The 14,539-nt window shown below is 42.8% G+C and overlaps 1 protein-coding gene across 1 annotated transcript in view; it reads right to left on the bottom strand.

Annotated features, from left to right (window-relative positions):
• Window positions 1-14,539, bottom strand: part of LOC124384323 (rho guanine nucleotide exchange factor 4-like) — an 89,264-nt gene that overhangs the window by 68,024 nt on the left and 6,701 nt on the right. The window contains exons 2-3 of the mRNA XM_046847072.1: window positions 2,818-5,797; window positions 515-1,824 (exon numbers count right to left, since the gene is read on the bottom strand). Coding sequence (XP_046703028.1) covers window positions 515-1,824; window positions 2,818-5,797 — 4,290 coding nt within the window. The remainder of the gene's footprint in view (window positions 1-514; window positions 1,825-2,817; window positions 5,798-14,539) is intronic.

Here is a 14,539-nt window from a genome sequence, read left to right as displayed (position 1 = left end):
TTCAGGAATTTTTCCAATTACAAGTTTGCAAAGTCACCTCAAGATGGCGATATTCTCAATGATAAGCAGCTAAGCATGTCACAGTTGTGAGTTCAAATGCCAGCCACACCAAGCTGCCACTGAGCAAGGCCTTAAAACCCATATCAGCTCAGTTGTATGAATAAGATAAATGTAAGTGGCTCTGGATAAGGGCATAAATGTAAAAGTGTCCTAACAGATTTCTTCTAGGTCCAGTTTGAAAAGTAGCTGGTGGATTAAATCAGTAAACTGTGCAGTTGTATTTTTGGACCATGTCTGGGAAACCCTTAGCATTCATCTGCAGCTAAAACTGTAAAGAAAAAAAACTAAAGAAAAAAAGAATGGCTAATTGGAATAGTTACTCGCTAGTTTAGCATACAACTGCGGTTTTCAGTTGTGCACTTCTTAGTTATAAGTCATATAGTTCACAAGAGACACATCCTATTATTTCAGGACAGAAAAAGGCAAAAGCAGTAATAACGCTGACTTTGCTTACCTCAAGATCATTGTCCGTCATAGAAGAATTGATGCTGATGGGAGAAGGGCTGTCTCTGCTACCATCCTCCAGGGCGATGCTGGTACCCTGTGGGCTGAGAGAGCCCTGGCGCCCCATTTTAGGTTTAAGGGACCTTGGTCTTTCAGGGGGATCCGAAATACTAACACTCTGGCCAAGAATAACTAGAGAAAGAGTGTTTGTCCGTGTAGATGGGTACCGGAATCGCTGTTTCTGCCCTGCAGACCTTGGACTGCTTGGTTTGGGACTCATTGGTCTCACAGGGGATTCTGGGTTGTCACTGCTCCCTTGTGGCATTTTAGAACAAGATGACTGCTGACTGGCTAATGGGATCATAGGTGAGATGGGACCAGGGTCAGTAGTAGGTGAGGCCACAGAGGAATCAATAAAGTTAATCGACAAGCACCTCCTGTTGCGCCCGTTGGATTTGCCATCCTGCAGGGATGCACCATCTCTTAAGAAACCTCGCTTGCCGAGTGGATCAGTGTGGCATTGTATTGCTTTATTTCCATCTTTGTCTGTATCTGGCACAGACATTGTACGTCTTAGAAGATCCACCTCTTTCACCCGTTTCTGCTTCCGCCATGAGAGCTTGGTTCGCGTATCCTCTGATTCCGGACACTCGATGTACTTATCTATGGAACGAGACTCAAAAAAGCTCGACAGAGACTTGTGGGCCTGGGCAAAGCGCAAACGGAAGCTCAGACCTTCTGTGCTTTTGCTCCTTCTGCAGCTTGTGCATTCAGTACCTGTGCTCTGCTTAAGTTGGGGCATCTCCAAACCCTCCATATTCCCTGTCCCCTGGACCTGATTAAACACCTCTTCCTCCTCTTCCCCTTCTGTATCTACCTGGAGCCCTGGTTGCTTATTTCCAGCCTCAATTTTATAGAAAACATCATCATCTGAGTTGTCCGGGTCTCGTACGGCGTCCTGACTCAGTTGACCACTATAGAAAAGAAGGTTATCCCCTCTGTCCTGCGAGTCCTGGGGTGAAATATCACTTTTACTTACCCTCTCATCTCTTACCATACCCTTTCCTCTTCTGAATGAGGGCATTTTGGAGAAAACGGAAAATTTGGATGGCTTGACTTTAGTTTTTGCTTGTTGCAATTTTAAAGTAGGATCTGAAAGAGAAGACCTCTGCTCCTCTTGATCCTCACTGTTAATGCTGCTCGTGTCCTGTTCCAAAGATCCCGTGGACAGACACTTGATTGACTTGGCTTCGTTATTGTGCAAAAACTTGTCCTCGTTGTGGTCTGAGGGAGCAGAACTTGGCTGGTCCTCAGACATTCCTGGTGTTCAAGTAAACAATAAAATATTTAAAATGGTATCAGTGATTAGTTGTTGTTTCTTTGTTATAATACCCTGATCTAATGTAGTTTTATAGGTATACTATAACAGTAATATAATGGTGTGCAGGAGAAAATGAAACTAAAAGTGATATTAAAAGAAAAAGACTTGAAATATTGTCCTAATTTTAGCCTTCACCAAGGTTACAAATATTTTACAATGTAGTAAAACTTGTGTCAAACAATTATGTAGTGCTTTTACATTTTACACAATCTTGAATTCTTATGAATCAAATTTTTAACTTTTTGCTGGTTGATTCAGACCAAATCAAATATAAAAAAAGGATTATTTTCACCTATTCTAGGCAAATACACTGAACAGGCATAACTTTATGACCATAGATCAGACACAGCATTATGACCACCTGTCTAATGTTGTGTTGGTCCCCCTTTGCTGCTAAAACAGTCGTGACCCATCAATCATTAACAGCATGGACAGCATGAAAAGTAAGTAGTTTGAGCTACAGGAGCTCGTCTGTTGGACCACACGGACCAGCCTTCGCTCCCCACATGCATCAATGAGCCTCGGCCGCCCACTACCCTGTCGCCGGTTCACCACTGTTCCTTCCTTGGAGCACTTTTGATAGATTCTGACCACTGCAGACCAGGAACATCCCACAAGAACTGTAGTCATGGAGATGCTCTGACCCAGACGTCTAGACGTCACAATTTGTCAAACTCGATCAAATCCTTACGCTTGGCCATTTTTCCTGCTTCTAACATTAACTTTGAGGACAAAATGTTCCCTTGCTTTTTAATAAATAATTCCACCCACTAACAGGTGCCATGATGAAGAGATTATCAGTGTTCTTCACTTCACCTGTCATAATGTTATAATGCCATAATGTTATGCCTTGTCGGTGTAATAAGTACAAAATCAAAATTAAGCCCAAATATTGTTATTTATCCCAATTTTGGTTTTATATTAAGAGTTACCTTTGCATACAGACAAACGGTGCTCACAGGAAGCAACCCCAAGAATCTCCTGTTCTGACTCTGAGGATTTCATTTTTTCCCTTTCAAACTTCTCCGTTTCTGTTTTCTTGTCACCTAGAAAGGTATCATCATCGTGATTAGGAAAGTTATCAAGAGAGCAGTCAGTTTCTGGAATAGTCTCCAGGCTTCGGGATGTGATCAGGGCGTCAGATTGGGTGTAACGTATTGTTTTGCCTCCAGAAAGTGTTAATGTGCTGTCTTCTTTATCTTCAAGGCTCCTGATGCCATTATGGACTTTAAGCTGAGTTGAGCTGGAGAACTCTTTCTGTTTGTCCTGCTTATAGGAATTCTGTGTCTCTAGATAACCTGATGAAAATGTAACAGCATCAATGCCTGGCCGATGTGACTGGGAGCTGATTGAACCTAAATCAGTCTCTTGAATGCAGCCACAGTGGGAAGTGTGTATATGGTCAATATCTTTGCATTGCCCCGATTGTGTAGGTGGACCGAGTCGATGAGGAACCGATTGTGCAAAACATGAGTCTATGTGACACTTATGGTCATTGTGCAATTTATCCTCATTCCTCTCTAAATTACATTCAAGTTTTAAACATGTGTCCTTTTCAAGGTACTCTTTCTCCGTCGGTTGTTCAAGGCTCTCCACATGTGATGAGTATAAATCAGAGGAAATAATCTCTAGATCTTCACCTAGCCCAGAGACTGCTGAATCCCCACTGCTCCAGTCTACAGGGAACAGAATATCTGAATGTTTTCTTAGACCATTGATATTGGCCAAGCCCTGCTGAAGTGCTTCTTCATTATGGTCGAAGGTCAAAGCAAAAGAACTGGCTCGATCACTGTCCTCAGAATCACTTTCTGGACCATCCGAAAAAGGTTCCAACCATGGGTTATAGACAGCTTTTTTGATCTCTGCTGAATTGTCTAATGCTGTGTTCCTGTACCCAGGAAAATTCCAGAAAGGTTTAATCTGATCTGGATGTAGATTGTCCTTTTCAAAAAAACTAGCTTTGGAGACTTCAGCAGTCTTAATTGGGCTAGTTCTTAAAAATGGGATCACACTGACATTTTCTTTGGGAGCAGAAATGCCTTTCTTTTGTTTTAAATCAATAGACAATGTGTGATTTTTTAAGGCATGGATGCACCGCTCATGCTCGTGTGTTGGCTGAAAAACGGCAACTAGTGTGGCCTCTGTTTTAACAGGGTTTGAAGATATCTCCGAACTTTCTGACTCGAATGAAGGGAATGGAGGTTGAAGCTCATGGTCTATACTCTGTCCATGTTTTAAATACAAACAATCCTCCACCTCCTCACATTTTGGCAGTTCCTGGCTTCGATCATTTGCTTTCCCGTCTGTAAAAAAGGGGTAACGTGTTGCGTCAAGGCAGTTACCAGAGGTTATCAAGAACTCTGGGCTGTGGGAGTTACCATCCTTGTACTCGTTTTGTACTCGGAGGAGGGTGATGTCTTCTGCAAGTCTTGCCACAGAACTACATGGTGGTGAGAGGGTATGTGGAAAGGAGGAATCCTCCCAAAACTTTTCCTCTGATCGGTTCCTTTGGTCCTCTTTGGCCACAAACCCTCCAGTATAAGACAGTGTGGACTTCTTGTTCTCACTTCTCGGGTTTAGCCAAAAGACCCCGTCAACATTCTCACAGTCTTTGGAGCATAATGAGACCCTGGACTCTAAGTCTTGCGTCTCTGCTTCTCCAGTAGACTGTTGACAGTTCACAGATTCAGTTCCCAAATGTAACGAGTGGATTCCTGATCCACACAGTGTTTCTCGAGACTGGGTATTACCATCACAGGTGTTGAGGTGTGTTGAGATGTGTTCCCCAACCCCTTTGGATGGTGTGATCTCCACTATGGAGTTTTTGAAAACAATCAGAGCGTCTTTGCAGTGCACAGCAGTGTTTAGTCTTTTGTTTCCTTTTACACCTGAGTGTTTTTTGTTCTCATGTGTTGCATGTTCACTACTGCTTAGTAAGGCATCACATGCCTCATCCTGAGATGGTGATGCCCTGTGTTGGATATTTTCACACCCAGATGTGTCATGTTTTTCTTGAAAGCATGTGGTCTGTTGTGTATTTATAAACCTTTCTGGACAGTGTATATCTAAATTCTGTAGGTCCGAGTCCTGACAGCAGCTCAGTGCACCAGTATATCTGATTCTTACCTCTCTGCAGTCAGACGAGTGTATTTTTTGTTTGTCCTGTGCAATGTGTAACCTGTCGCTGTGTGTGTGTTTGATGCTGTGGATATCTTTGTGTGTCTCTGCACTACATATGCTTGTGTTCGCGAAGTTGTGCTTGTCGTATCCGTTTAAATAAGACAAATCCGTTTGTGAACAAGTTCTGACTTCGAGTCCGGTTTGTTCACAGTGTTTTTCTGGCAAGTTTTGTGTCCCATCATGTGGTTCATAGTCCTCCAGTATATTTCCATCATTTTTCTCTATACGTTTCGACCATGTACGCTCTTCATTGTCTGTACCTGCGCAGTGTTTCCCTGGAAGATTTCTTTTTTCAGTGTCTTGCGGTTTCAGTTCTCTTGTTCCTTGATAAAATTTTGTGTTGAGTTTGTTTGTATTGAGACCATCAGTCGAGACAAACAATCTTTCCTGTGTTTCCTCTGTAGGTTTTTCACAGTGTGTGTTAATGTGGTGATGGTTTAATTCTTTTTCGTTTGCATCAAATGTGTTGGTGTATTGTATTTCCTGCTCTCTGGAACATGCATTCGTCCCTTCTTCTTGCACTTTATAAACCGTCTCTTCAGGTCTATTTTGAAAATTCAGTCCTGGGTAAAGATGTTCCACCTCCGAAAGAGCAGAAAATTGCTCATTATTCCACGTTTCATGTGAAAAGTGCGACTCCTGCTTTCTCCATCCTCGCGGAGATGATTTGAGCTCGCACTTGGTCTGCTCTGCTCCACCGGGGTCGTTCGTGGCCTCAAGAGCTTCCTGAACCTGCAGGGGAAAACAAATACGTAAGCCAGGATCATGGAACATTTACAAGACATTAATAACTTACTGTAATGTACTGCTACTATCTGATGTCAAATTAAGAAGTGTTTCATCTTTTCAGCACAGTTCTCTCGAGGTTCCTTCCTAATATTCTTAATGATATTTCCTTTCCATTATCTTGTATGGTACACTTGTTAGAAGTTTAGGCAAGAATTTCCTTGCAGCTGATTTGCGATAACTGTTGATCAAGCTTTTTAGTTTCATTCTCCATGCTTTTTGCTTTCTATAATGCTGTTTCTAGTGGTTGGGGGGATTTTTTAACTAGTCACATACATTACAGCACAGAATTCTTTCTTCGCATATTGCAGCGATGGAAAGCTGGAATCAAAGCACAGGGTTAGCCATGCAGTTCAACTGGATTACTGAGGGTTACGGGCCTTGCTCAAGGGCCAAACAGTGGCAGCCTGGCGATACTGGGGCTTGAACCCCCGACTGAAAGGCAGTAGCAATTGTAATACCAGTAGTTGTAATAATACCTGTTGTAATAATATCTGTCAGTAGAAGGCTGTGCATTTCCCCCATATGCTTTCAGTAGTGTCCAACCTGACTCAATCCACCTCTTAATACCATCGTTATACGCCAAGTCTACAGAAATCACCAGTATTATAGAGAAGTGCAGTAAAACAGACAGGAATCTCATACAGTGAGAATTAATCTTATTACTAAAGCAAGAAACCCAATGATCACAATTCAACATGTCTCCTTTCACTGTAGCCAAAACTGCACCTTCCAAATACATCATCTCTAGCAAAAGCATCGATATTTACCTCATCAAATCAACCCTTTGAATTTTGTGAACGTCCTTCTAAAGTGTATCTGCGCCCAAATCGATTTCTTCTCCTCTGTCAATCGTTGTGGAATAAAAAAAAAACAGCTAATGAAATTACACAAATAGATTTGAGCTGTGCAGTTTGCTACAGATGCGGGTTGCGAGCTAGGATTAGTGCACTTTCTGTCCATCCAATCAAAGGACTTGAAATGCAGACATGCTAAGCAATTTGTAATCTAAATGGTCAAAGCAACAGCTTCAAGCAACATAGCTTTGAATAACTAGGATCCTGCAGTGTTCCTAGTGCCGGCCATACAAAACTTACACAAGAAAAACGCTATGAAATGACATGAAATATATTAAATATCCGTTTCTTTAAGTACTACAGCAGAAAGACCACTACAGCACTATTTTCACTGTAGTATTTTCAGAACTTTCCATCAAGTGAATCTGACAGCAAAAAGCACTTTTCTTTAATAAAGGCATCATCGACGTGTCCACAATAATTTTCCAGAACTCTAGATAGAGCTGAATCGTTTCCAGAAAAGTAAGTCATGACTCAAAATCATACTGCTGCATGACCCAAAACCCCAGTGAAGTGAAAGCTGCTGAATGACTATCAAACACCCAGAGGAAGGAAGCTTTAGTTAATACTTAAACAAACACTTTATCAAGTTCTGCACCCGTTTACACACACACACACACACACACACACACACACACACACACACACACACACAAAGGTCACACTACTTACAATCCAAATCATAGAGATGGCTGCAGTGTGTTTCATAAGCATGCAGATGTGTGTGGATATCCAGCTCAAAAATGCTCCCATGGTCTTATACACCCCGAATTAAATTCCTCCTGCAAATCACCCCCACATGTGTTAGCTAGGCGTCCCACCCTTCTTTATCTCTTTGTGTATTTTCTCTGGTCATCCTCTTGGGTGTTCAGGAGTCCCTGTAGTGCAGAGTGTTACGTTAAAGGCACAGAGCTACCTGCATCAACAGGTCTTTCGGAAAAGCTCACCATGACCACCTCCCACAGGCTGAGAGAATAAAGGAGAGGGTTGTGACTGGTACAGCGGGGGGCTTTCAGTGATCTGCACTCAAATCCTGGCTTAATCTGAGCCAATGCCTCCCTGCAGGAGGTGGTAGAAAGCCTTAAGGGTTTGTTAGCTTACTCACTCCCCCTCTCTCTAACTCACCCACATACACAAACACACATATATACACACTTGAACCTTGAGTTTACAGCAACTCTGATTATTTACTGGGCCATTGATTTATTTTTTACACTCTCTTCCCTCACCACCTGCACCATTTTTTTTACCTTCAATACCCTCACCACCTTCACCACTTTCACCACCTTCAATGCCCTCACCACCTTCTTCGGATTCACCACCTTCAATGCCCTCACCACCTTTACCAACCTCACCACCTTCACCACTTACACCACCTTCAATACCCTCACCACCTTCTTCAGCTTCACCACCTTCAATGCCCTCACCACCTTTACCACCCTCACCACCACTTTCACCACCTTCTTTAGATTCACCACCTTCAATACCCTCACCACTTTCACCACCTTCAATACTCTCACCACCTTCTTCAAATTCACCACCTTCAATGCCCTCACCACCTTCACCGCCTTCACCACTTTCACCACCTTCAATACCCTCACCACCTGCAACAATTTTATTACCATCAATACCCTCACCACCTTCACCATCTAGACCAGTCGTATTACTTTCAATACCCTCACTATTTCTACTACTTTTATTACCTTCAATAGTCTCACCACCTTCACCAGTCCCTGGTAGTCGAGTGGTTAGGATGTGGCGCTCTTACTGCAGCGGCCCGGGTTCAATCCGCGGTCAGAGAACCAACCCCAGCCACTCTTAGTGCCGGTCCCAAGCCCGGATAAATGGGGAGGGTTGTGTTAGGAAGGGCATTCAGCATAAAAACATGTGCCAAATCAAACATGCGGATGATCCGCTGTGGCGACCCCTGATGGGAGAAGCCGAAATAAAGTTTTAGTTAGTCTCACCACATTCACCACCTTCAATACCTTCACTACCTTCACCGCTTTCATCACCTTTAATACCTTCACCCCCTTCAATGCTCTCACCACCTTTACTACCCTCTCTACCCTTAATACCATCATCAGCCTCACCACCTTCACCACTTCCACTACCCTCACCACCTTCACTACAACACACTCTTGGGATTAATTTTGAAGATCCTTCCAGCAATTTGGCTTTTTCTTCATCTATAAAAGTTTGTATAGGAACATTTCAACCTGCAAAATCCCCATGGACACATAGAAATACATTTCTTCTGAGGTGGAAAAGAAAAGAATAGATATAGTATGATCAGAAAGCTGGTCTTGGCTGTGTTACAGAAGTCTGGGTGTGAAATCCGGCACCTCCACTTACACTCAGCGAGAGGAAACTGCACCCGGCCGCCTGGACTGCATTCTGATAAGCGCCTGAGAAGCCTTATAAATCTGTCCGAACACTGTGTGCCTCCTATTCCAAATAATAGACATGAGAATAAAGGCATTGTGTTACATTCTGACACACAGCTACGACCTGATTACAACGTTGTCGACACGGGGCAAAGAAAAGAGCTCGAAACAGCATGTCTTATGTTACAACGAGAGCTGAGAGCGTACAGACCGGAGGTTAGGCGTGAAAACACTGTGTGGTGCCGTTTCAGGAAAATAATAGATTGTTACCACAAATGATTGACCCAAAGACACACCTGACCACAGCTGCTTCACGTGGCCAAAAGAGGCTGATTTGGCTTCATGACAACAGAGAAATAGCGACAAATCTTTTCTCTGAGGTGTTTTGCATCATGCTGATCTACAATTGCCTGGGTATTTGGATAAATGTGCTGATGCAGAACCAGGAAGCTGTGAGCTCTTTCAGGAGCAGTGTAGCATGCAGCTACGCTGTGGGTTTTTGTGATGGTGGATGTGAATATGTGGGGACCATTATAGTTGTTTAACGCTATGGAAAAGCAAGAGGGTGGAGTGAACAGAATGATCATATATATATAGTAAAGAGGGTTTTTTTCATCACCTTTATCACCTAGATTAGTACCTGACTTTACTAACACCCTTGTGGTTAAATGAATCTCCACGAGCACATTCCAAAATCTACTAGAACATCTTTCTAGAAGAATGTGGAATTGGATGTTCGTAAAACACTCAATTTTATGCTCGGGTCAGTGATACTAACGATATCTTCGGGTCACTGGTCCATCTTGAATTTAATTGGATATTCCTCACATATAATGGAGCTTTTATTACTGTCTATCTGATATACTTGTATATCTATTTTTGGTATATATTTGGTGGTCATGGTGAGATACCTATATATATATAATATACATTTATCCAGTTCTGATTTCTCAGCCAGGTCTAAAAAAGCTCATTGGTCCATTACTGTTCCTGATGATGTTCACAAAGCTGTGATAACTAAGATGAATGAGGTCATGATACAGAAGACTAGAATGTGCTTCATTCAGCAAAAACTGAATGTGTGTCAGTGCAGGCTGATAGGATACTGACCAGGCTACAGTATCTACAAGTAAAGGATAATCCATGGAGGAGGTGAAGAATTAGGATTATTCATAGAGTTGGAGAATGTCCTGAGGTGAATTGGAGAGCATTAAAATGGTGTAAAGTCTCACACCTAGCAGTGGATTATCACTTTATACTATGGTCACTTCCAAGCTATTAATAAATAGTTATTAGATTGAGAGAGAAGTGAGTGAGTGAGTCTGTGCTCTTAATTAATGTATCTTAATTAATAATGAAGATGTTAAGTTAAACTGGTGCTGTTTTCATTTTATTTTGTATAGTTTTTCATACAGTCTGTCTCCAAATCCAACTTGTGCCTCCACCTGCTGATCAAAATGACCGTATTGACCATAGTTCTACCACATGCAAAACTCCTCCATGGAGCACTGTGAGGTTATTTGGAAATGTCTACAACAGCTCTCAGTCTGGATGGAACTGGTGCTGGATGTTACTATGGTTATAAGCGTTTATAAGCAGCCATTTATTTAGAACGCCGATTTAAACTACCTCAATACTCTGAACTCACACTTACAAAATTTTCAGCCAATCACAATTCTCTATTCACACCTGAACTCCACCCAGCCAATCATAATACACTATTCAATCCTGAACCCCTTCCGGCCAATCACAATCCATCATTCACACCTAAACTTCATCCAGCCAATCACAATCCATCATTCACACATAAACTTCATCCAGCCAATCACAATCCATCATTCACATCTAAACTTCATCCAGCCAATCACAATCCATCATTCACACCGCAAACACGAGAAACTTAAAAGTCTTAGACTAACCAGGATGAATATTATCATAAAATCACAAAGCAACAACAAATAAGCAGGAAATATAAACATAAACTAATCAAGGAACAAAGGAACAATCAGGAAATACACCAGCGAGTGAACAGGAGGGTGGAGAAATATCTTTCAATAAACAACGCTCTTAACTTTACCAGCCATATGTGGATCTTCATCATCTTGTTATTTGGAGGCACACAGTTTGATGAAGATCTGCTTTCCATGGGTTGGAGTAGAAGATCTCCAGCTGTAGACCTCCAACCCCGATGAATGTGAACACAGACCTCCTCACCTCCACACCACCATCAGTACCTGACTTGATATTACTGGCTCCACAAATTCAGTGAAACATCTTCTCAGAAGAGTATGGGTTACTATAACAGCAAATGGGGAGTACAGGTGGAAAAGTCCACACCATCTGACCAACCAGAATCCAGAATTCAGCAGCACTGTGGCATAATACTGAGGAATATATTGCAAGTGATTGCTATAGAGGTCTGGAATTCTCCAAGAGCTGGTGTAAGTGTATTATGTTCACACACACACACACACACACACACACACACACACACACACACACACACACACACACACAAAACCCAGAATAAGAGTTGTACATGTGCTCAGATAGAAAAAAAAACACCCCAAACACTCTTCAATCCATTCACACGTACCTGTTCGTATCCAGTTACAGCCTTAATCCTTCAAGACGAAATAAAGCAGGTGCTTCCAGATCTCTTTCTTTCTCTCTCTCTCTCTTTCTCTCCCCCTCTCTGTGTCCCTCTTTCTTTCTCTTTCTCTGTTCACTCCCACACTTTCCAGTCATGCATCCAGTCAGGAGCTCCACCTCCAGTTTGGATAGCGGTCGAGCCGAGGGAATGCACGTGGGTGCTGTTCATTCAGACATGAAGAAGAGCTCTCTCATACACACACACACACACACACACACACACACACACACACACACACACACACACACACTGGGCATGCTCAAACAAGAGCTCGCATCCACGATTTATACACACCGACGGCACGCCGAGTTCAGTTTTCCAAAGGAAGGGTGCCAGACCAAGCGGCCAACACACACACACACACACACACACACACACACACACACACACACACACACACACACACTTTCTCTTTTACACAGTGTTGAGATGTGAATCAGAACACACCAATCAGTCTCCGAGTGAGAGATATGAGATGCGAGACGGTCCGCCTCATGTTTTTCTCGTCCTCCTCCTTCATAAAGATGAGAACGCATGACATCTGGCTGCTCATTAATTATTCATAAACATACGCCAGGGCCCTTATTTATAACCCCATGCCTTACACAATGGCTAAAACACACACACACACACACACACACACACACGTTAACGCCGTCAGTAATTTTGACTCTCTTTTTGAGTCTCTTGAAAGATTTTTAAATGTCTATAAAGATAAACAGTGTGTCCAAAAATATTGGAACACCCACCTTCTCCAGCCGTACGCATTTCTTCCTCAAACTGTTGTGTAGGACGTCTTCGGATGTGGGCGCATGATATTTTCCCTTCACTTGAACTAGGAGACACAAACCTGTTCCTGCTCCAAGCCAGCTCCACGAAGATCTGCTTTACATGGATTCAAATGAAAGATCTCCTTCTATAGAGCTCTGAACCTTAGGGATGAATTGGAACTTGGACTGCAGCCTTCCTCAGGCCTCCTCACCTCACCTACACCGGTACCTGACTTTACTAACGCCCGTGTATCTGAATCTTTACCAGCACACTAGAAAATCTTCCCAGGTGATGTTTCCATTAGAAGTCACACACCAATACAGGATACTTTTGGTCACACTGTGTGCCTCTAAGATCCTCATTTCAACGTATGACATCACACTAACTCTAATCTAAGATATTTTTGAAATGGGACACAGCAAGGTTTTCCTGCCTGGTCCTGGTGTATAGGACGTGTCTGGGTTTGCTTTGCCTTGAACGAGGAGACCTAAACCTGTGCACAAAGCCAGCTCCATGAAGATCTATGGGTTGGAGTGGAAGATCTCCTGCTATAGAGCCCCACTGAACACCTTTGGGGTAAATTAAACACGACTTTTCCAACCGTATGTGGTTCCTTCTTAAAACTGCAGAAATGGAGGCACACAATTATCCAGAGCAACTGACAACTGAGCAGTTGACGGTTAAGGGCCTTGCTCAGGGGCCCAGCAATGGCAGCTCGGAGGTGCTGGGATTTGAACTTGTAAACCTGAGCCAGAGTCCAACACCCTGATTAAATCCCCTCCTGAGTCTTTTGTTCTTCTGTCACATATTACAGGTTCTGGACAGGAAACACAAATGAACGACTCAAAACAAGGAAATTTGTTTTGACGATTTGAGGAAATTTGGCTCCTAAAAAAATTTAATTTCATTCCTGCTCGTATGAAAGACTGTTTCCTGTAATTCAGTAAACGTTTCAAAGGTCGAAATGGGTAAAATGATCCGATCTTCCTTTCATATTGAGTCGTGGCTTCCTGTTTCCTGTTCATTTTTGGATCTCGCATATGATTAGCTTTTTGCTCATGCTATCTGTCTGTTTCTCTGACTGCCATCTAGAACACTGGTCACGATTATTGCTTTTATTTTTTTCACAAAACACTGTGTCCTGACTCTTACTACCTCAAGATAAAGTGGCTAATTATTGTACTCACTGATGCTAACATAAAACCCTCACATCCTCCTGTTCAGTATCATGACTAGCCATCAGTAGCGGAAAAAACATGATTGTATACGACGTGGTATCAAAAAGTTTGGAGACTTGTTTTGTAACTCGCCGACACGAGGCTGCACGCACAGTCACAGGCAGCACCAACTTTCAAAGTCAGTGTGCCAAAAGACATCGTCCTGTGTACCACGTGCACGTCCCGTCACCGAGCTCCAAATCACACGAACCCTGGGGGGGCGCTGTATTGCTGTGCAAGGGGACTATTTTAAAGGTGGTAGTGTGTAAATGTAGATAAATAAAGCCGTATCTTGTAGACAGAGCGAGTCTCCAAACTTTTTGATACCACCACGTACAGTGTGGTGCAGGGAAACAGGAAATTTTGGAATTAGGGGTTGGAGACACTGGGACATCTGTGATTGTTTGGAACCAGTGTGAGCTTGTTTTGAATCCCTTGCTATTAGTTATAATAAAGCAGTGGAGCAGTGCACAATGAGCGTTTACTCTAAAACCTTTTATTAGAATGGTGATAACGTGAGTGCTGCGTGAAGGGAATTACCAGTTAGGACATCACGTTTTCGACACCAGAGAACATCAAGGCTGTTCGAGTCGTCGGATGTCGTCGTGAGGACGAGGTTCCACAACACACGTCATCTTTACTGTATCTTCGAAATGACGCGCCCATGCTGTAATAGCATTAGCAGACGGGACCCGATTGTGACGTCCAAACTGCCAAAATCTCCTTCACACTTCCAACCAACAGTCTTATAAAAAAGCTTTTCACAGCGGACGTTCTTTGCCCATCACTTCACCGCTCCATTA

The sequence above is a fragment of the Silurus meridionalis genome, chromosome 4 (genome assembly GCF_014805685.1).
Source record: "Silurus meridionalis isolate SWU-2019-XX chromosome 4, ASM1480568v1, whole genome shotgun sequence".
Taxonomy (NCBI): Eukaryota; Metazoa; Chordata; class Actinopteri; order Siluriformes; family Siluridae; genus Silurus; species Silurus meridionalis.
This window is presented reverse-complemented; position numbering and strand designations above follow the sequence as displayed.